Here is a 24,830-nt window from a genome sequence, read left to right on the forward strand (position 1 = left end):
ATATTACGACCGAAAATCAAAACCGCAAGAATTTAATCTAGGAGATGCGGTATTTCTACAAAAAGGGCAGAAGCAAGGAAAATTTGGAGATCATTACACTGGACCACACAAGGTTATCGAAGTTAAAAGAGATGGAAATATAAAAATTATAGTGGGAAAAGAAACTCGAGTGATACACCCGAACAGACTTCGCTTATCTCCTATAGATTTAAGTGATAGCAGCAGTGATGAATAGAATCGCTTCCTACTAAAGCACAACGTTTACTTTCTTTTTTGTATTGTACAGAAATGGCTACGGGACAGCTATACGCAGTTGATGTAGGATACTTCATAATCAATTCAAGGCATGTTGTTCTGAAAGAAATAGCAATAATATCACTAACAGGGAATCATATGGATTGTTGGATGTTACAACCACCTGAAGAGTATCCACGAGCACCAGACGAATTGCGGGAATCTAATCACCCCCATGGATTGGGTTGGCAGGAGGGAAGCCTCTCCTACCGCCAGGGAATCAACCAATTAAGGGCCTTAAGTAGGACTGCCGAACGGATGTATATTTTTGGAAAAGAGCAGGGCACATTCTTACAAGGAATCTTGGAATGCCCATTGGTAGATCTCAGCACAGGATTCTCCGCGCTCACTCCAAGCGTCACGCCTAAGTGTTTTTGCGTCCACCACGGAGTTTTTTTGAGGGAAAATTTCTCCTGTGCGTTAAACAACGTTATAAAAATAAAAAAAATTCTTATGCGAACAATGGCAATCAGTCATAGACCTAAAGGGGATTTCCAAAATATATCACGCAATAAGTTAAATAAAATAATAACTATTTTAATCTAACTCGGCGCGAGCATTTGTAATTGCTCTAAACCTACGACGACGCTTCGAACTCGGACCATTGTATCGGAACTCAAGAGGGAACAACCAGTACCTTCTAATAAAGAATCACAGCAAGTAACCTAGAAAGAAAAATCTAGTGAGTACTCTTTTATTCAAACCAAACCTCATCGCATCACCTCAAAAGGGCTCATCTGCATGCCTTCGGGGTCTAAATCAACCTAACTCACAAAAAAAAACATCATTCTTGCGCTCCCATACTCAACAGACGTGGCTCTCGTATCTGGGTAAAGGACTTGAGTGTCTTGACCCGAAAGAAGAGTCAATAACGTGTCGCGTACCCCCCCTTACTAATTCAAAATCTAATTCAAAATCTTCTACGGGGACGTAACAATATTGCTTCATAAAAATTAGTAGAGCGGTACCAATAATAATGAGGACAACAGTTTTTTCAATGCTAAAAAAATGGGGGAACTTTTAATTTTGATTCGCGATCCGTAAATATTGTTTGACGACGGTACCCTTTCGCGAGGCTTCGTTTTTGGACACTAGCTAAAGACTTTCGGGCACGATGGGTAAATAACAAAGAAATAATAATGAAGAAATAATTGAAAAAATAATGTGAATAGGCTTAATTTTATAAAAACTATAACATAGTTGAGTTTTTTAAGTCTTTCGGACTCAATATGCATGAACAGCCAGCAGAATTTTGATCGGTACCATTGTCTTAATTTTTATTTTCAACTTACGTAAGACGTTGAATGAACAACACTAGGTTCGATTTTAATCAGACTTCCACAAGTTCCCATTCTCGGTGAAATAATCATGTTTTTCATTGCTTGGTGAGACGCCATTAAGGAATGAGCCAACCAATCGTTCCTGTGAATGAAATCGACGTTTGTTACCGAAGAAAAATTAAAATGTATATGAGTTACTGCACACTCTCTAGGAAAAAATATTCATGAGAATTTTTTGGTGATTGATCAAACTCATCAATCCAGAAGGAGGACGAGAAAAGAGTCAGTATGTCCCGGAGACTCGAATGAAAACACACACGTCTATATTTTAATTCGAAGATGTGACGAACAAATCGAGTAGTTAACAAACCCATACGACTGAAATATGCAATATACGTGAATATAAATTTATCAAATATTGAAGTCACCTTCGTAATATTTTTTATTTGCAAATAACATTTGCGGTTAATTGTTCGCAGTTTGTTATTTAGATCAGTTAGTTGGATTAATTGTACATTGTGTATCAAGGAGGCAAAGTGGATCTTTTAACGCCGAGTACTGAAAATATCACGCGAAGCGTTAAAAGAGCCTGCCTCCGAAATGCACACGATATTTTATATAACCAAACCACGTTTCCGAGCTTTTTTGAGCGTGCCGGCGGTACGGAAAGTAGGTGTTTTACCGACTGTTGAAGTAAATGAGAGGTGAGGCGTACGAAAAACACCACTTTTAACTCCTAGGAGTTAAAAGTTTCTATTTCAAAAACATTATTTACAAATACAAAAAATTGGTACAACAAATTAGCAGCATCCGGATGAACAAATTAATCTGTTTATTGCAACGATTTCCGTCAGTTCATTTAAAAATTGAGTTTCAAATAGTCCGAGAGCTTTTGGAACTAATATTTGCACGAAGCAAACAAAGTTTTTTCAGTTTATTTAATTATGTATGCCAACAAATCGACAGTCTGGCTATCGAGTTCCGATGGATTCTGTAAGGGTGTGTATTCAAAGAGCTGAAAAAAATTTAAAACATATTGAAATTATTTTCGCATTAATCCTACTTATTGTACCCATTAAGGAGACGATAACACTTGGTTGAAGGACGATCTGGCTAATGTTTGACGATGGGAAATGAGTCTGACATGTGAAAAACTGAAATTAAAAAAATAAACTTAAAAAACTTATTTTCGCAAATTTAAAAATCTGACAGTTGGTCAAATGCTGTATTCACCGATTAGTCTAGTTATCATTAGAGATCCCGGGTAAAGTTCCGAAAAGCCCACATCTCCGATTTATCTAAATTTTTGTATACTTATGTATTTTGATTCGCGATTACGAATATGACATTGGAAATACCCGCAAATTTCAATTTCAAAATAGGGCGTGCGAAAATAAGTTCCGAAAAATGTTCACTGACCCCGAGACTAAAATAAACGCTCAATCGAGACAAACTGAACAACGTAAGTACGTTAACAAACAATTGAAATCGCAGATGATATCACGTCCGACCAAATGAATTCAGTTTGGTACACAATTTCCTTTTGTTTTAGTGCAGACCTTCCAGTGAGTCATACCAGTCGAACCGATGAATGTTCGTTCTACTTTTTATTATATTTTTTTTTCTCATTTTCTCACATTCCCTTTATTGTTTGTATTCCCACACAATTTGGTGTTAGGAATACTTATCGTTAGTATGTAATTAAAAATATTTGATACCGCACTTGTTTCCATATTGATCATTTTTGACGTAACATATGTTGAGGAAAGCTCTTTTTCCAGGTCGGAAAAAATTATGGTGAAAAACTTCTTGATATTTCGTTCGACGTATTTGAGATACGCAATTGATCGAAAGATTCTTCCATTCCCGGCGGAAAATGAATTGGAATAAAATTTACATTTTCATTGGCCTGGGAATGAGAAAAAAATCACTTCTCTCTCGAACCGATAGCAATAGATTTATGGGTGACGAAAAGCTTCGGCAATCCTCTGAGGTAACCAGCTTCGAGCGAACCCAATATATAAATTAGCGAACGCTTATAAGCGCGAATCAAGGCCCTTTTATCGTGAGAAAGTTTATCCAAAATAATTAAAAAGCGAATTTCACATAAAATATTCTCGAAAATTTTTCTGACTGCCTTCCTTTGTCTACTATTTCGATTTTTTTTTGCGAAAGTTCATTATCGTCGAATGACTCCACGGTTTCTACAATGTTTTTCCCCAAAAAGACAATAAATGCCCAGAAAAAACACATCTATTTTTTTCAAAAAAGCTTCTGTATTCTCTTAGAGATTCCAACAGTGCACATTGAGCCCGAATCGAGATAGGCGTTTACAAATAACGAAACTTGTTGTATAAGTACTGAGTGAAATTTTCGATTCAATTTTGGCTTTAATCTTCAAAATATAAGTTCTTGATCATGAACACAACACGAACTATTATTCACTCATTACTGTCGATAAATTAATGAATTGGAACTTTAATCCAAAAGTATCAATGAATCCATCTAAAACTGTACATGGCAGGTTTTGGGCTGGTCCATTATAAATTCGGCGTTACATTTTCAAAATAAATCAAGGCTAAAGTGGGTGTAAAACAGAAAAAAGTCATCAACTTCTGGAAAACTCTGCACTCAAACCGTTCGCAATGAAACGAAAGAACATTTTGTATAAATTGAAATGTGTTGAAATACATGTGGGAGAAATTTGACCAGCGATCGACCTATCAATGGCGTTATTTTTTTTTTTTAATAGAAACGATCGGGGAAAAAGACGAAGTTTAGTTTATCAGATATGACTCAATTAAAATGGACGTGTATATCGTTTGGTTGTCGATTAAATTATCTTTTCATAATTTTTTGAGTTCGAATTGATTATTTCTCTCATGAATCGATTTGAATCCTACATACTGTGATGTGGTAATTTTGCACACGTTACAAAATGATTAAAAAGTGGTACGACATGAGACAGGAGTGTCCTTTTTCATCGACGAATTTATCTCGAACAAATCCAGAAGGGCCAAACGCTAGCGTATTTATTGATTACTAAGATGAATGCTTAACATTTTTAAAGTGAATACATGTCTATAAAAATATTTCTATTTGTTGATGAATATCTTTTGAATGTACTGTTTTAAGGAGAACTGAGGTTACCGAACGAATTTTAGAGAATTTAAATGTCGAAGTTAAGTAAAAATGTCATTTCATTGCATCGGTTGAATGGCACGAAGTCGTTACCTTCACACTTTTTTGCCTATATCACTCTTATTAATTAAAGAATTTATTTAAAAAGCGACACTTGACAGGCAGTCGTTGACATAATAAACTCCAAAAATACCGGGCAAAACAAGTAACAATACACAGAGGCATAAAAGCTCACTGCATCCAACCCAACAGCTGAGTATAAGAAATTATGAAACGTTACCAAACTTTGTCTTTATTTCAAAGCAATTTTCAATTACCAAGAATAAATTTTCTATCAACCTTAAGTGATTAAAATAAACATATTTCTGAATAATAATTAATATTATTATTCACACACTTGAAAACTTTTGCATTGTCTATCTGAATGAATAGTAATCATTCAGTATTTATAAAGTGGCATTGTTGACGTCACTCAATGTATTAACCTAGGAGCTTCGTCTCCTATCCCCATCCTCAAAAGATTTAGTAACAACCTTAAATTTATTTTGAATTATTTTTATTATTGTACGAGTGATTGGTGGTGGGTGGGTCTCAAAAGTTCGAACGCCTACAACAGCGAACAGGCATTCTAGACCTTCTAACTTTTGAGCCCCACCCATCGGTGGTTACCACCGAGAGACCCTCGAAAATTCTTTGACTCGAGAAAAGTCATCAATCTGTAGATTAAGAAATTCAAATGGGGAAATTCAAGGTCAACGAGAACTCCATGACTCCACCCTAGCTATCGAACTGAGGATGCGTCTCTCAGTATTTAGGGGCTCAGTAAAAGGCTCTCGAAAATTTCAGAAGGCACGGTTGAGATTTTCGCGAGTAGGCTACGGGTGAGAGGACTTCGGTTCGCGTACGTGCTCTCGATACAATTATCGAGGACTCGAGTTTTAGACAGCAATGACGAAAGACGTCTTTTCTCGTACCGTTGTCGTCCCCGATCAAGAATTCGATGCCTTGAATCGTCGCTGGAGAGATTATTCTGCGGTTTTTTTTCTGGATCTCGTCCTTTTGAAGTCGTAGCGGTGAGCCGTCGTTTCGCTCTTATATCGTATCGTTTTGTTTTATGTTCCGTTTTACTTGCGAGTAACTTTTTGAGGAATTTTAAGATTTAAAAGAGTGATATTGTTCCAAGGTACGCACGCGTTTGGAAATTCTAGTTACACCTTGTCATGCGATTTTGACCTTTCGCCACTTGTCGTTGTCGTTTATTAGTTTGAATTACCGAGAGGAATTCTATTATATTACTTTGTCCAATCTCGAGATCCACAGTTTGAATTAAATGCTTTATGATGTTCCGTTTCGATTACGTTGATCATAAATTGTTGAAAATGACGTTAAAGTATCGATTCATCATGTCACTCGAATTTATCGTGAGCGATCAGGCAGAAAGTCTTTTCAATGGTTTCGTATCACGACGCTTAACAGAAAATTGTATTTGAATTTCACGTAATCTATAATCGAATTATTAAATGGAATACCGAAAAGTGGTTTTCCGGAAACTTCATTTTATTGTAAATTGATCTAATTAATAAATCATATTTGTAATTCCGGATTTCATTTGGTTCGGAAGTGATTACTTTGTCTCCAATGTCGTGACCTTGCCCCTCTAACACAATCAGTTTGGAATACTGCTACAACCGGGAAAGCCTCGACTTCGTTCTCGACAATTTCGAATAAAATTTGTGTAAGCAAATCTTAGACTGGCACCCAGAAAGTATCGAGAACGAATTCTAATTTTGAATATTTTTGCAGGAAAAAGTGTTACAATACATGAATCACATGAATAAGATTCATGTGATTTTTTGCGCACCGTTCATCGCAATCATCAGTATCGACCGAAATTGGTGCAAAAGAAAAGTCCGAACATTATCGTTTTTATTTAGAAAAATAGACTTATTTTCCAACTAACTACATCGAACGACCAGAAATATTGCCAAATACTTCAAATGTACTACATATACACATCAATCCAGTTGAACGTTGAAAATATTTTTACTGTGAAATAACTGAGTGAAATAAAATTGATAGACTATAAAAATAGCAGAAAGGAAAAATCAAATTTACTTACCAAGAATTTTTGCGTTGCGAGGTGAAAGCTCTATACCAGTCTTCTTTGAGTGTGACAGGAGAAAGGCCATTTTCACAATTGAAAATAGCCATAGAGTAATGAAGTCCGGTGTCGATAGAGTCGAAATTGCTTTGAAATTTTTTTTTGACAGGGGAATTCGGTGAGACATTTTCCGTGGGATGGCAAGTGGGGCAGAATTCGTTTAGGGTGTTCTCATCATCTTCATTAACGGTGACACAGTCTTTGGCGTGATTTAAAATTCCAGCGATAGAAGAGGAGGTTGCTGGTTGTCTCGGGAGTGTTAATTTGATAGTATTCTTCTCATGACTGTAGATGATCGTACCATGAATCGGTAAGCTCAAATCGAACTCGGTGGTTCGTCGTACCGAGTGCCAAACATTGGCAAAGGGATTGTAAACCGACATGGAATAATCCCCGTGACGCCAAATTTTGGCATCGACCGAAAATGCCATTCGAACTGATTGGTCAACGAGTTTGCTCTCCAAATTTATTTTCAACGAAGTCAGCACCGGTACTCTGTTTTCAAATACAACCGGCAGTCCCATTTCACACGTAACTTGCTTCTCATAGAGTCGCTCGTAATTCACTTGCTGCCTATTTACTGCTGTTACACTTTCTGTGGCCGGATTCAATCTCTGCATCAATTGAATCACCTCTTCCCAAAGCTTCTTCATCGATCGCTCGTTATAGTGATTAGCAACCATCACTCGACCTCGGTATGTCACAATTAAGTCGATGCTTATTGGACTCTTGCTCGGACGTACCCCTTCTGACACTTTTCGTAAAATATCCAACACGTTCGAATCCATTATACCATTTCCATAGTAAAATGAACCATATTTCATCATTGACAAGAGCTCGTCGCAACCTTGCACGTGAACGCGAACCTAAGCATGATTGATTTTATATTTAATGAGTGAAACTTTGAATCATGCAGTTTATTTTTATTTTGAGGAAGTGAAAATTAAAATTCTTTGCTATCTCGAAGTGATTATTTCTGAGGAATTACGATGCACTTTTTTTTTTTAAATATGTTGAATTTTTAACCGTTTTTCAGATAATTCGGAATAGTAGAGCGTGATGAGAAAATTCAAGTGTTGTAATTCGCATCATTGAAGCTCGACGACATTTTTCATTTATCAATAAAAATTAAAGTTAAAACCTTATACACTATAAGTATTGCACGGAATAATTGTCAAGATAATTTATCAAAAAAGTGCATTCTTAGTGGATCAAACGATCACTGTCGTTTTATGGAAACGAGTTTGTCTACAAGATTTGTAACAAAGACAAATTTTTAACGTTCCTGATAAAATTCTCAGGAATTAGGATTTCCTGATCAAAGAAATATAATATTTTGTTTCAACGACTAACAATTCCAATGTAAGATAATCGACTGCAGCCATTGTTATCGATTTCTCCATGACCGGAATAAATAAATATTAAGAAAAAGGGAAAAAAAAATATTTTTTGAAAACTCACGTCAAAGTGGCTAACAGGTCTTCTGGCTTCAGTGATGATGTGTTGGATCTTGATAACTTCAGGGGTTCCCGTCACTTCGTTAAGGATAACATCGGTATGAAGTTTTTGTGCATGATCGTACTTTTCGTCTTTATAATCGAAAGATCGAGCGTATGATAATTGGTACTGGCGTGACCAATCGTGTATCCTCGTAAAGCGCATTATTTTTCTCACTAATTCACGAAGTTGGGTTTTGCAAGGATCGACCGAATTGGCAATTCCTTTGATAGTTGTATGATGGAAATTGTACAAATGCTCGTTTTTCTCGTAAACCATGAACCAATACATGTGCAAAACATCCGTCATCGTTGGTGCTTGATGCATCAAAATTTCGTAAGCAGCTATCCTCAACTTCACCGGAAGTGTCAAGTCCGCCATAATCGGCCAAAGAAGATTGTGCGCGGAAGGATAATCGGCTTCGACCGACTTCTCGATCGCCCAAATTGCCAGGAGACGAAATTTCATTGGATCCTCTGATAATGATAACTCTCCTCGAACGATTGGCGCCAAAATCTCGTGGATTTTACCGTATTCCATATTCTTCATTGCCATTAAATAAACTACACGCATCTCGTCGCTTGTATCACCTTGCATATTCGAAATATAATATAATTATTTTTCCGATAAATGTTGAAAAACCCGGTCAAATTAAAGTAAACATGTAATCGAATACAAATTATCCATACAGATATTGAGATTAATATAGAAAAGCATTAAAAAATAATATTCAAAAGAAGATATAAGCACGAGAAAAATCGCTTGTGTCATTATAATCCTGTAATTTAAAAAATAAAATATATGAACTAGCAATATTAAAACACTCGTAACCGAATTCTTGAACTCTGAATTCTGTCTTTTTGCACATTTTACGACAAAGTAAATGGATCTTTGAATCGTTCTATTCCCCGATCAAACGGATCCAACTTTTCACAAACTAATACAAGAAAAAATGAGAATACAAGAAAAAATGAAAAATGAGAAAAAAATACTTACTTTTCACTTTGTCGAAGACAATTTGCAACAATTTACTCAAGAGGTCGTTCTCATGGGGATTGGGAAGATTTTTCATAGTTCTGTAGACCATACTGGAGTAGCAGAGAATAGCAACTTTTCGTACTTCGATATGGGTTGAATCGTCTAAATTCATGAGACCATCCATATCTTCCAAAAGTTTTTCGCTTGGCATCCTAATATTCAAGGGTAGCTTCGACAACATTGCGATTGCTTCCCCGTTTGAAATTTTTCGTCCACGTACTGCGTTCAAAGCGAAAATGCTGGAGGCTTGCGTTCCCACTTGTGGAATCATCGTCAAAAAAATATTCCTTCGAAAAGTAATTATTTCATTGCTTTAAATCGTACTTTAACACGAATATTATAGTGTATTTTAAACAGCAGGTTCCCAAAAAGTATTTCAAAATTTGTTAAACCAATATTATTTTTAAAAATCAATGAAGAAATTATATAATTAAATTTGTTAAAGGTTATTGGAATGAGTTGGAAAATTGAAGAATAAAAAATAAAAATAAAAAAACAAGCAACGTAATTTGTATCAGATTGACCAACAGGCTAAAATTTATTTGATCTAACGAGAGAGTTTGAACGAATCGAGAAAAAAATAATATTCATCGGGAAACTAGAAAACTTCCATTGACAACTCACTTCATTGAGATATCATGCTGCGTGTTGTGATTTTCAAGAGAATAAAATATTTGCTCGAGAGATTTGAGATTCATGTAGCTCATCGTGAGCAGCATCCGGTTGAGGGTTTGTCCATGTTTCCAGTCAGGCTCTTTCATTTCGATGTGATTTTCTTGCAGATAATCGGCAGCCTCACCGAGCATTTTCATCAATTTTATTACCAAAGTTGATTGATCGATAACACGTCGTCCCTGGGTGACATCTACCGCAGCACCCTCAGCGTAATTTGTTTCGGGTTTCCGATAAGTCAGATCTCTCGTTATTGAAATATTCCGGAAATCGACTATGGGTAAATTTATTGCCGAAACCGGGACCATGCGGTCGAAAGCAAAAGTTGCGCTGTAAAATAAAACACATCAAATGAAACTGCATTTCATGTTTCGAATTTTTCAATGAACACATTAAATAAACTCTCTACAATAACCGTTAATTATTTCATACAAAAAACAGTTGATTACTTAGAATGCAACGAATAAAACGCGAATAAACGAAGCGGGTAAAGTAAGTATTAGTTAAATATGAGTGCTAATTTTTCATGATGTTTTTATAATCAGTTCAATCCATTGATCGAACATGATGATAGTTGGATTTCGGAAACACCATGCGTCTTTGATCTAGAAAGACATTAATTACGATAGACTTACGAAATCGTAATATTTTTTATGAGGATTATTCAGGGTATAATAGGTATTTTCCAACCATTTTCAACGCTCCATATGTCTTGTTTTGTCTAAAGTGATTTTCTATGAATCTACACCGTGAATTTTTTCAAGTTGACTCGTTAACGAATTATGAGAATTTATGGACCTTGTGGAAAATGCTGTAAAGAATAAAATGTGCGATAACATGCAGCGAGCCAAATAATAAGGACGTACTTATTAAGAATGTAATGAGCTTCGGATCTGGCGTTCCATGGGAAGTAATTAGATCCACCATGAGCGACGAGCTTTTTTATAACAATATCTTCTCCCTGCTTCTCAATTTCGAAGACTTTCCTGCTGGCAATGTTTACGGGTTCCTTTAAAACAAATGAAAAAAAAACAACAGATCTTTTTTAACATGGTAAGTGATGTTATTTAGTAGAATATTACTTTTGATGGAAAAAAATTTCAAGTAGTCTTCAAACAAATTATAAACACACAATAAATGAGAGCGAAAGAGTAGTTGTTACAACCCGCTCCAAATTAATTTAACAAATTAATAATAAATAATAAATCCAATAATATATACTACTTAATCATAATAACAACAAGGAGAAACCAGAGTATTGATCCGAAACTCTCGAACGGGTTCCGAAAGCTATAAAACTCGAACCAGCTATGGGAAACTGCATTAAAAAATTATCTGAAATCTGGAAACAAGGAGGACAATAGGTGATTCCCGACTATCCCATATTCAAGAAGAATCGGACTACTGTGACTCAGTCACCACTCTAATACGACATGATCATTAAAAAGGCAGGGTTAGAGTGATAGGCGTAATAGGATTAGAGCCAGGAGATGACGTTACTTTCTTTAACATACCATTTTCCTAACCAACCCATTAACTTTTCACTTCACTAACTACAAGTGAACAAATTCCTTGTTGGGCGTGAGAACACTGGACTCTGCGCGCAACTAAGAACGCAGCTCGAATTTATAACTAATCCACAAATCAGTGGACAAAACCGTCTCTCACTCCGAAAACGAAGGACCAACGCCAAAAATGAGCCAGATCGCGACTCGATTTTACGACTTATCAGCAAACCAGCAATCAAAAACCTTCTCCTAACACCAAAGAAAGAAGGATAGAACCAAGATTAGTCACATCAGGACTCGATCCGCGCATCCGCGGACAGGAACCTTTTTCCACCACCAAGGAAAGATGGGCTGTATAAAAAATTAGTCATATCACGCGACTCAATCAGCAAATCTATGATTAGGAATCTTTTCCCACCACCAAGATAACAAAGAAGAGTAGGAATCTTCAGAGACACCCTGGAAGGGATTTCCAGTATAAAACTGACCACCCTGGACCACCGGCGCGTCTTCTACTTCAAGTCAGCGTATCTGCCGGAGACTCTGCGCCATTGGTACCCCGTTCACCACACCCCAAAATCTTCTATTCTGGACTTTGTCATTTTCAGGAAAATCTTCCAGTTTGAACTTTGTCGTTTTCGAACATTCCTGATGGACTTAGCCAGTCACCACAACCCGAAACAAAACTCCGCGAATATATATTTTTCTTTTAACTCATTTGTACAACGATAACCTGCGATTTGTATTTGAACTAACTATTGTACCTCATCCGCCGAAATAATATAACAATATTTAATTTATATTAAATACTATACGCGTTGGTGTGAACTTGTAATCAACTTGTGTAACCTTAGTGGATAATAATAAACCACAAGGACAAATAACCGACGTGAGTAAAAAAACCTTTTTCTTAAAAACTCCTCATTATATTCCACCATCCGTGGCTTCTCGGACCATCGGCCCCGACATTCTCTCCATACCAAGAGACGGGACTTCCGCCCCCGGGTAAAGGGCTTAATTGTCTTGACCCGAAAGAGAAGTCATACCCGTGTTGCGTCCTTTCTAATTCCGATAAGCTCCCGGGAACGTAACATAGTAATGAATTTCGTTGAACCAATTAAGGTGGTTCCTCCACGAGACAGTTAAATTAGGAAATTATTTAAATTTGGCATACGTATTGTTTAACATATGAACAACACCTCTATAAAATTTTAACAAGTTTCACCATCCCGAACCCGAGATATATGTAATTGAAGTTGACTCAATTAACACGTAACATATGGACCATGCATAGGCAAACAGCACATTATTAATTCTACCGCTAGTATTAAAATTAGGAAGTTTATAAAAAACGAGGAGGAGCTAGAGCAGGATATCACAGATATTGTGAAAAAAAATCAAGGTGATTGACCATCTAGTTTGACAGATACAGTCTCGAGAAGTACGAAGGTTTAGGCTGCATACGATATATTTTGCAAGCGAACAAGCGAATGTCATCTGTATAGACAACCTTTTCTGTGTGTTGAAGCGTAGCCCGGATAGTTCCGTCAAAAAATTTACTCGCGATGTCAGATCAAAAAAACTTTCAGAATAAATTTTACGAAAGCAAATGATATTTGTACTATATCTGTTGGCACCGAGTACGTATATAGGGTCTTTACAAAGTTATCGATTACGATCCGAACAAATTATCAACCCTTTTAATATGCAGACGGTACATAATTTTTAGTTAGGGCTGTCGTAGGGATCGACCTTAATATATATCTTTGATGAATACGAATATCATAACTAAGTGGATGCCGTGTTCGCAGCTAGGAACCGGTTTCCGTAAAAAGCGATTATTCACAGATGTCGATATTCAACCACTTGTGATAGTTTGAATTTGGTGCGACAAAGAACTGAAAATTGAAGAACAACTCACCGAATATTTTCAGACGAGTAAAATTTTTAATAAATAATGATAAATGAAAATACTGACCACTAAACTCTTGATTATTACGATCTCGTAAGATTGGTCATAATGAAATTTTCTTGAATTGATTTGACGTCGCGATTGAAAATATTGTTTGTTACATGCACGAGTAAAACCGGGAAGAAGGGAACGAACGGGAAAGCGGCTATATCGAGAAACGGGAAGAGCCAGAAGGAGAAGAAATAGGAAAGGAATTGGCATTCTCACGACTACATACTTCGAGCGGGGCTCGTGCGTTCATCGATTCTTTATAACGAGAGTTGCAACGTCCAGAAAACCACGGGACAAGGATTTAGGAGAACTACGAAAACTTCGTTTTCCATCGTTCGCTTCGTCTTTCTGTCGCCACGCGAAGTTCATACTGAAGGGAGAAATATCGAAATTCGTATATACTCTCTCGCTGTTAAAGAATGTCATCGTCTTCTAGGATTCCCAATACATTTCCGAGTCTAATTATCATAAAAAGGATTTAGTCGAGCTAGGAATTCGAAGGGGGAATATCCCGCCGAACGAATTTGACTTGTTTACATCTCGGGACCCTGTCTCATGCTTGGACGACATCGGGACGAACCTGTCGATCATTTTTGGAAATGTCAAGAGCGAAGGGGGGGGGGGGTGGAAGGGAGAAGCAGTTACGCTGACCTATTTACGTTCGTTAGATTTTCCCTGGGTATTCAACGGGATCCCAGAATAAATAAATCGGAGGAGAAAGAGAGTGAATTTTTGCGAGCTTCGCGATATTGAAAAATTGGTCACACTATATATGAATCATTTCGAAAAAAAAAACCTCATTTAAGCCACTCGAGATAGCATAATTTTTTGTCCCCGAGAAATTATGGAATATTGACGTGTGCGCCAGATATTATTACTTCGTATTTTTGATTATATTTCGTATCTCGTTCTCGATGATAATAATTGTAGTCATGCCTGTCATGCCGAAAACTTCACAACATTTAAAGCGCAGCACCAATTTTTAACAAAAGAAACACGAATAACCGTCTTCATACTGCTATCGAGGTGATCCTATCTTCATATTGTTTTGTTGTGCCGAAGCTTCAAGACGTAAAAAGTATTATTTTTATTTGGTGTGTGCAAGATGCCGGAGCATAAGAAAAGGAAACGTTCGAGATCTAGCTCACGGGAAGAGCATCATTCCAAGCGGAAATTTGAAGAAAAGTTTTCGCAATTCCAACATCAGATTGCCAATTTAACGAAGATTGTCGAAACGATAGTGAATGTTCAAAAAGAACAAATTACTCAAAGTCTTGGTCAATCTGCCTCATTATCAGGAAAAATTGCTGAGGAGGATTTAATCGGTAAGTGGCAATCTCTTCTTTCCATACGAAAGTCGAGAGACAACGCCCACACGGCCTGTCAGGTCCTCACGACCATTTCAGGAAAAAATTTCCTGGTGACTGGTTCAACAAGAACTTTACAGTCACATTTTTTCACAATAAGTGATATTTCAAATTTCCTCGTTACTCAGATAATGAGGAGAGTGTTGAAGAAAGTTCCGTGATGCCAAAGGGAAAAGCAGTTTTGGAATCCTTTGTGGGTCCAAAACTTTCTGCTGACGATAATTCATCTAAGGACGATATATTGAAAATTTTGGGAATGGATCCGAAAGATTATCATTTTAAGGAAACCCAATATCACCCTGAATTGACCAACACTTGGTTGAAATGAAAAAATGAGGGTCTTCCAGAGAAGAATAAAAATGAAATTTTGGGGTTATACAATCGAGAAGGCTCTTTCTTTGTCGAAGCCCCAAAATTGAATCTTGAAGTTGTGCCTTTGCTCCCGGATATCGCCAAGAAAAGGGATACACATTTTTTGAATACACAAAATTGTGTCGGAACTGCTATAGCTGCACTGGGGGCAGCAGTTTGTTTAGTTCTCGATCCTCCCGAAGAAGGAGTTGATGAGTCAATTCTCACGGATTACATAAGCCATGCTGGACAGATGCTATCTGACGTTTTTTTATCAACAATCAGTTGCTAGAAAATCGTTCATCACTCCGCAACTTAGTAAAAATGTAAAGCCAGTAGTGGAAAAATCGATCTCTGATATGTGGCTTTACGGTAATAATTTGAAAGAAAAAGTAAAGGATATGAAAGAAATAGAAAAAGCCTGCTCAGATATCAAAGAAAAGGTTACTCCAAAATCTTTTCCAAGATCACGGGATCAGGGAAACTTAAAATACCCACCTGCGAATTACCGTCAGGTGGGTCCTCAACAAAATCATCGTCATCTGAAATTCAAGAAGAATTACAAGAATTCACAGAACCCGCCCAAAACGTCTGTCCGGACGACGAACCGATTTTCCTCGAGGAAATAAAGGTACTTACACTTAAACCTTCTGGTCGTCTCCGCAATTTCATCAGAAGATGGAACAAAATTACGTCTGATAATTTTATTCTCGATTGTGTAAGAGGATATAAGATTCCTTTTACAACAATTCCTTATCAAAAAATTTCTCCTAAAGAAAAAATTTTCTCTTCTAAAGAATCGATCAAAATTCAGATAGAAATCGAGCAACTCCTGAATAAAGGTGCTCTAGAGGAATGCGAAGAGTGTGAAGACCAATTTGTTTCTTCTTTTTTTCTTGTTCCAAAAGCTGATGGCTCTTCACGTTTTATATTCAATCTTAAAAAGTTGAATGAATTTATTGATCCTCCACATTTCAAGTTGGAAGATATTCGTTCAGCAATAAATTTAATTTCTAGAGGAGACTTTCTTGGAACAATAGATCTCAAAGACGCATATTTCGTCGTCCCAATTCATGAATCGCATAGAAAATTTCTGATACTCAGATTTAAAGGAAAAATTTATCAATTCAGATGCCTACCCTTTGGTTTGTGCTCAAGTCCATATATTTTTACTAAAATATTAAAACCTGTTATTCATCAATTAAGACTTCAAGAAATTTTTCTTGTTGTTTATTTAGATGATTTCCTTATTATTAACAAATTAAGGAGTTTCGGTACAGGCGATACAATGTTGCCATGCTAATCCATGCTAAAAAAATTCAAAAATTCAAAAAGTTCAGAATTTTATAAAATTTGGTGAACATATTCTTTAGTGCCAAATTTGACGACACAAATTTTTTAAGATTTTTCTTCTACACAGTTATCGAGTAATTGATCACTAAAGTTTACGTGTATAAGCATAGCATTTCCATATATATAGGTATACATTCCGGGCATGAGAAATCTGCTTTAATGCGTAATTACTCGATAACTAAGTAGAAGAAAATTTTGAAAAAATTTGAGTTTTCGCACTTGATGTTGAAGAACATTATCACCAAATTTGATCAATTTCTTAATATTTTGACTTCTGTACCGAAACTCCTTAAAGAACACATGTGAGGCTAATTTGAGAAAAATAATCAATCTATTGGAGCATTTGGGTTTCATAATAAATTATGACAAAAGTTGTCTTTCCGCAAAGTAAAAATGCACTTTTTTAGAATTTGTTATCAATACAGTCGAGTTTTCGTTGAATCTGACTGATAAAAAGAAGATTCGCATAACTAAACTTATAGACAGTTTTCAAATTGGAAAATCTTATAAAATTAAACAATTCGCAAAATTCTTAGGGATTTTAACTTCAGCCTGTCCGGCTGTTGAATATGGTTTCATACACTGCAAACGTCTGGAGAGGCGAAAATTTTTGGCTTTAAAATTTAACGGTGGTAATTACAATGGAAAAGTAAGGCTCAATGCATTTCTAGTTGATGATCTCAATTAGTGGAAAATAAATGCCCAGATTGGTTGCAATCCGATCAGATGTTTCAAATTTTCACGCGAAATTTTTTCGGTTTCCTCACTAACAGGCTGGGGTTGTTTTTGCAATAATAAAAGAGCCTTTGGTTTTTGGAATAAGGAGGAAAGGAAACACCACATAAATTATCTTGAATTATTGGCGGCCTTTTTTGCTTTGAAATGTTTTGCGACTGATTTGTCCGAGTGCGAAGTGTTACTTCGGTTAGATAATAATACTGCCATTTCTTATGTTAATAAAGCGGGTGACGTACGTGTAACCCCAGTTCTAAATTTTATAGAAAAATTACATCCTTTATGTGAATTAAGGAGTTTCGGTACAGAAGTCAAAATATTAAGAAATTCATCTAATTTGGTGATAATGTTCTTCAACATCAAGTGCGAAAACTCAAATTTTTTCAAAATTTTCTTCTACTTAGTTATCGAGTAATTACGCATTAAAGCAGATTTCTTATGCCCGGAATGTATACCTATATATATGGAAACGCTATGCTTATACACGTAAACTTTAGTGATCAATTACTCGATAACTGTGTAGAAGAAAAATCTTAAAAAATTTGTGTCGTTAAATTTGGCACTAAAGAATATGTTCACCAAATTTTATAAAATTCTGAACTTTTTGAATTTAAAAATTTTTTTAGCATGGATTAGCATGGCAATATTGTATCGCCTGTACCGAAACTCCTTAAAGTTGAAAGAGGCTACTGAAAAATTGGCGACTCTACTTGCTCTCACAACAGCTCAAAGGTTTCAAACTTTAGCTCTCATCAATATTGAAAATATTGTAACAAGAATAATTATAAAAATTCCGGATCAGATTAAAACTTCGAAACCTGGAGTTTTTCAATCAGAATTGAAATTGCCGTTTTTTAAAGAAAAACCGGGCCTCTGCGTTGCTTCTACTATTATTGACTGTATTAACATAACATCTTAGTTGAGAAAGAATACTAAAAGTTTATTTATTTCAACCGTAAAACCCTCTGGAACCGCTTCTTCACAGACTATAAGTCATTGGATCAAAGCTTTATTAAAGAAAGCGGGAATCGATACTAACCAGTTTTCAGCTTATAGTATACTCCATGCGGCAGTGTCGTTAGCTTTTAAACGCGCGGGGGTTGGATAGGTTGGATATATCCACTATTAGGCGGACCGCTGGGTGGTCACCCGGTTCTCAGACTTTCTTTAAATTTTATAATAGACCTACTCAATCTGCCAATGACGAATTTGCGCAAGCAATATTAAGTTAATTTTCTTTTATAATATTGAAAATTGTTAATTGTTTTCGCATATTGGAAATGAAATAAAAAAAAACCGCGTTTGAATTATCACTTATACTCTAAAGATCTACAATTATTATCATCGAGAATGAGATACGAAATATAATCGACCGATCAAACGAGCCCGCCGAAGGCGGCGAAGTTTGATCAGGATTATATGTAGTGTCTCGTTCGAAGATGATAGCTCTCTCCCTCCCTTAAGTTATTAGATTCCCTGCTATCATCTTAGATGATTGTGATAATTCACAAAAATTGTTACACATAAAACAATATGAAGATATAGGATCACCTCGATAGCAGTATGAAGACGGTTATTCGTGTTTCTTTTGTTAAAAAGTGGTGCTGCGCTTTAAATGTTGTGAAGTTTTCGGCATGACAGGCATGACTACAATTATTATCATCTTCGAACGAGACACTACATATAATCCTGATCAAACGAGCCCGTCTTCGGCCTTCGGCGGGCTCGTTTGATCGGTCGATTATGGAATATGGATATATATAAATAATACGTAATAAAGATAGTAAAAAATGTTACAAAAAGTCAGCGATGGCTCATTTATGAATGGCATTACAATTCATGAATTCAGAATGCAATGCATATATATTAAAAAATAAGCAATTCACTTGGTCTTAACGCGCTCTTTTTTTCTTTCTCTGATTGCACCTCGGTGGCTACATGCAGAATTTGAAAATTTCGTGCATCGACATGTGTGCGTGCATCCACTTTGCATTTGTGGGTATGGTAGTATGAATAAAAAATAATTCTTTAAAGTCATTGGAGGCCTTTTTTTAATGAAATAAAAATTAAAAAATGCTGGAATAAATTAAATTTTCGTAAATAATGTTTTTATCATTTTTTTTTAATGATATATCGGATGCCGTATAATGACAAATAATTATATTAAACAATTTAAACCATGGATGTTTGTTTTGTGTGTCCAATGTTGGAAATTCGATTCAAAACTCTCATTAACGTTGAAAATACCGCATAATCGGTATATTAGTGGATAATATTGTCCACTAATGCTGTAGAATTGTAATATATTTGATATTTATTCACGATTTAAAATAATTTTGATTGCGAAATTTGAGAATTTTTGTTTACCTTTTTTGAGGTTTAATGTAATTTTTTTCCGAAAAATTATAGAATAAATTCTTTTTTGAATCATTTCGTGATTTCATAAAGAATTTTTCTATTTCCAAAAATAGGGGGGCGGGGCGCCATTTTGGAAAAGAGAATATACACATGAGAAATATCACTGGCTAACTAACTGCTCTCAAAAATGTAACTGAAAAAAATTTTGTGACAATAAATTAAAAAAAAATCGTAACTGGGAAAATAGTATTCGGATTCAGCCGCTATTTCTTGTTATGATAACTCAAAACATCTAGAGTTACACAAGTGATCCAAGTCAAGTAAATTTATGTTTGAGACATCGCGTTTCCAACTGGTTTGAAATTTCCTTTCTACAATGAAAAAAATAATTGCACAAGCTGATAGGATATTCACGTCCTTTTATTTTTTTTTCTTCTATCGGTCGCGACCTCTTGCAAATCTGTAGCTTAACGCATTCGAAAGATATCAATTATTTATTTTTTAATTTAATAAAAAAATTGTGCATTTTTACGCCCACATTTCTGATGTTTATTTGTTTTAGCGACCCTAGGGATACATGGCAGTATACCTATGTACTTTTCTTTCGACTGCTATACCGTGATCGTGATGTGAAAGTTCACCGATGTATTTTTCCGACTCCCATAGTGCATATATTATTGTCTTATAGTGGTGTTTTGAACTCTGATTATGAATATTATTTTTTTAATAGGAACAAAAACTCATTCTTTTCGTTTAACGAAGAGAATGATCGAGGGTCACGATAGCGATTAAATTAGTACCACAGACTGTTTATTTCTGTGTCAGTGGTGTTTTGAATTCAAATTTTGAATTTTAATCTTTAATTAGAGAAAAAACACATTTTTTCTGTTCCACAGAAGGCATTAGCGTGAAAACGTCCCAATCGATTAACTATTAATGGAAAAAACGCAGAATAAACCGAAAAAATCGTGTTTTTCTATGAATTCATATCGTCGTCGTTTTTAGAATTAGAACGGTGGTTATTTGCAAAATATCAATAGATACTTCCTACATGCTAAATCCAAGTGCTGTCAAACAATTAGTTTTTCCCCAATTACAATCAAAATTTCCAAGTGCTCTATTTTGCAGCGAGACCGGATGCTCCGAAGGTTTGATATCAAGCATTGATATCAAGCATCATGTGCTTGATATCAGTGTAGCGTTTCAAGTCTTGACTTCATTTGCGTTTTGATGGTTCTAAATACATTTTCATTCGAATGTTAAGAATCGAGATTGCAAAATTATGAATATATATTGGTACAACTCCGTCGAACGATTGTTTTCATCGATTCGAGCATGCTCTAAAGAACGATGAATTTATTTTGACCAATTAAGATGAGCAACCGGTTCAGAGAATTTTGTGGACGACTCCGATGATAATTGGATTTTGTGTTTTCAATTTTTTTTCTATTGAATTTTAGACTCGTTTCGTTTTTGTATATTTTTTACACTCGTTACATCGTCACACAAAAAAAAAGTGGTTCGTACGTTTGACTAGAGCCGATATTGTGTATCCTGACCCGTCGAATTGAAATCCGGGGATAGATTATCCAATACCCCCTCAAAATGTGGAATTAATCGCAACAAACGATGAGGCAAGAAAAGAACTCCATGAATTCACACACCATGCTTCTTATATAACGCATTCTTTTTCCATTGAAGGACCTAAGCAGCGATTTTCTCTACTTCTTAATATTTTCTCTTCTTCTTTCTTTTTAGCATCCAGTAAAAATTTGTCATCATGTTGATATTCCATTTTCCTTGATATCAATTCAGCTCCACTACACTAATATCTTGATTGTTTGGATAAATTGTTGGAGAAAGAGAGATATAAAAAGAGAAAACGAAAAAAGGTAGAAGAATTCGCTGTGTATAGGTAATTCGAAGAAAAAAGAGTGCGTTACAAAAGAAGAACGGTGTAAGGTTAATGGAGTTCTTTTCTCCTGACATTTATATCTACTGCATCACGTATACGCTGAATACTGCATCACGTATCCAGCCAATAAAAAATTTGGCCGTTTTACTTGGTGAATTTTTTTCTTCTAGCAGCCCACATTACCTAATTTACCTGTTTCTTATACTCACGTATCCGACAAGTACAGCGGCAACATTTTTTTGTTTCCATTTTTTGGTTTATAATTATTTTTCGTTTGTAATTTTATTAAAAATTTTTGTGATCATAATTTTTTGGTCTCAATTTGTTGTTGTAATTTTTCGTCTTTGATTCTTTTATGGTTGTAATTTTTTACCTTTTATAATTTTTCATCTTTTATATTTTTTTTTGTTCGTAATCTGACGGGCTTAGCAATTCTTGTATTTATTTGGCAACGTTTTCGTTCTTGTATTAAAAATATAACAGCCATTTATTTATATTATGATTTTACAGGTGACTGCCCAAAGGGCATAAATGTATGTACTTGGCTCTAGTTTTCTTAAAGCACTAATGCTGTATTTAAGGTTTCTGTTATTGGAGGGTCCTACTCAAACTAATGTCACATTTTACATTAGAGCAAATGCTAAGCAGAAGATTTGAAAATAGTCGATTTTCAAACGAACCTAGTATAGATGCTGACTTTAAATATGGGTCTACATGTCAATACATCTTAAGGAAATCTAACATGTAATTGAGAGTGCTGAAATATTATGATATCGATTCATTTGAAAAATTATAAATAATTATAACAAGCGAACTATTGTGAGATGGAATAAATCTTAGGCACGTTCTGAATGCTACCAAAATTTAGAAGCGAGATTTCTTACTTAAGTTTTTTCTAAGATTTATTCGTAGGAAGAATAGCCGTTTAAAAATGTGACGAATAAGAAGTTGCCTTCAGGCTTTGATCATTTAAATAAAGCAATAAACAAAAAACTTACTTCTTTGTTGATCTGACATCTCTCTGTATCGACGTGATTGAACGAGCTGACAGCATATGCGGTACAATTTTTTGGTGAAGCAAATTTCGTAATCACGAACTCCGAATCGTTAGGTTGGAGTTGATTTTTGGCGTGAACGTCGTAAGTTACCCAACAATCACCATGAATCGTGTTCTGGTGGTAACAACCAAAGAGAACATTTGAGTTTTAATCATCATTTTATTGATAAAGCGATTTCAGAAACGATTGATGTTCACGTTAGTAGTTACCTACCTCTTTCGCGATAAAACTGCGAGGTTTCAGAGGTTTTTCCAATTGCAAATTCGGCAAGTCCAATTGCAACATGGAGGCCATTGCCATTTTCATATTTTTCGACCACGCTGGCTCGTTCTCAGATAATTTAACTCCTTCCAGCTACTCAACACGTCGTACAAACATCGAAAAATTTGTTTGTCATTTTATTCACAACGGAAAATCTTTGAGATGATTTTACTATTATTTTCAATCAAAAATTTTTCAAATTATGATTGTTTTCTACCAAAATGTCAGCATGATGTTTTAGAACCATATTACGTCAGAAATAAAATCTTCGGAGCTCAATTTAATAAATAAGTTTTCCAAAACATTTTTCGTGATATTTTAATTTCTTCCACTCATTATTCGATATCGAAATTTAACTTCTGTTTTATACACGTCGGAAAAATGTACGAATACTGAAAAATTCCTCAATCATTTAAATTGTGAAAATTCATTATTTCTTCCAATATTACAATGTTGAAGCTGCTTGTTTTTTTTATTTTTCAACTATCATTGATCGCGCTTTGATTTCTTAATGTAGCAACTTAAAAAAAATTAATAAAAAACTCCGAAATAAAAACAAAATATTGGAACCTCTGTTTCTACAATTTACAAAGTTGGCATCGTATTTCGTCAAGTAAGCAAATATGGCAATAAAGAAGAAACTCACTTTGCCAGCTTCGTCGAAAACGATCAAAAATGGTGTCTCGATCGCTTTTGCAGTTTCTTTTATCGGCTTGAGAACTTGAGTCGGCTGGTAATGAGCTGCTTTACCATTGAACATACCCGACCTAACATCCGTGAGGCTAACGTAGAATGCATTTTTCAATTGCGGGTCACTTGTATCGTGTTTGACATGAACAGAACCTTGCAACGCAAACTGCGATGCATAAGCTCCTGGCTCGATAATCCCGGCCTTCACGTCTCCATAATACTTGAAAACAACGATCTTTCCATGTGGGAATTGAGCTAAAATACGATAGTATGAAAAAATGGTAAAATGATAAATTCTGTAATAAATATAATAATGTCTGATGAATATAAAATTAAAAATCCGGCGGTATTGGCTATTCGTGAAAAACTCACCTGGAATGGCGCTGGCGCTCGCATAAAATGCGACCAGTGCTGCAAAAATGAAATTCCATAATTTAATTAATTTGCATTAATCAATTACGAATTAAAAATTAAATTGCGAAATAAAATATTAATGATACATAAAAGTATTTAAAAAAAAATTAATCAAACATTAAGCGAATGTATCCTCGAATAGCAAATAACATTAATTTCTTTTATGCGAGATTGTCAAATATTTTGTGCAGAGATGAAATTAATTTTTGTTCGATATCGTAGATATCGAATTATACTAATTGTATGAGTTATGAATAAATGATAGCATAAAATTAATTGGCGTGAACTGATGAATCAGTGAGTACCGATCACTACTGAAATTTTCTATCACTGCGTCGAATTTTATAGTTTTCATTCGATCAGATATCAACATCGACACTTTCGGTTAATGATGAAAAGCAGTGAGTTCATTTAAAAATGAAAGAAAATGACGAATCCACTTAGGAAAACTTACCCGTGAGCACTTTAATCGCGAGACCCATTGCGGAAGACTGATGCAGTCGACTGGTGACCATCTCCCTTTTATAACGCACACAAATCATTGTTTCTGCTCTTTTGTGTCCAATCGCTCGTATGCACATATGTGCATTTCTGCTCACGTGTGCACATATGTGTACTCGATAACCCCAGAGGGAGGATTAAAAATAAACAAAATCTCTGGTTGCATTACAATCAAAGTAAAGATAACCCCTTCCGACGAAGGTGCATCGTATTCTCGAACTCCACAACTACATTACCGGTCCGAAGTCATCGAAATAAACAATCATTTTTATT

At 35.4% G+C, this 24,830-nt stretch overlaps 1 protein-coding gene across 1 annotated transcript in view; it reads right to left on the reverse strand.

The window, feature by feature from the left end:
- The window catches only part of LOC122418153 (uncharacterized), a 36,357-nt gene extending 11,733 nt beyond the window's left edge, over nt 1–24,624 (reverse strand). Inside the window, exons 1-11 of the mRNA XM_043432216.1 lie at nt 24,511–24,624; nt 24,015–24,053; nt 23,599–23,897; nt 22,905–23,045; nt 22,632–22,805; nt 10,950–11,092; nt 10,036–10,413; nt 9,370–9,698; nt 8,338–8,963; nt 6,835–7,742; nt 1,587–1,716 (exon numbers count right to left, since the gene is read on the reverse strand). Coding sequence (XP_043288151.1) covers nt 1,587–1,716; nt 6,835–7,742; nt 8,338–8,963; nt 9,370–9,698; nt 10,036–10,413; nt 10,950–11,092; nt 22,632–22,805; nt 22,905–23,045; nt 23,599–23,897; nt 24,015–24,053; nt 24,511–24,598 — 3,255 coding nt within the window. The 5' untranslated portion in view covers nt 24,599–24,624. The remainder of the gene's footprint in view (nt 1–1,586; nt 1,717–6,834; nt 7,743–8,337; nt 8,964–9,369; nt 9,699–10,035; nt 10,414–10,949; nt 11,093–22,631; nt 22,806–22,904; nt 23,046–23,598; nt 23,898–24,014; nt 24,054–24,510) is intronic.
- Nucleotides 24,625–24,830: the final 206 nt, after the last annotated feature.

The sequence above is a fragment of the Venturia canescens genome, chromosome 11, assembly GCF_019457755.1.
Source record: "Venturia canescens isolate UGA chromosome 11, ASM1945775v1, whole genome shotgun sequence".
Classification (NCBI taxonomy): Eukaryota; Metazoa; Arthropoda; class Insecta; order Hymenoptera; family Ichneumonidae; genus Venturia; species Venturia canescens.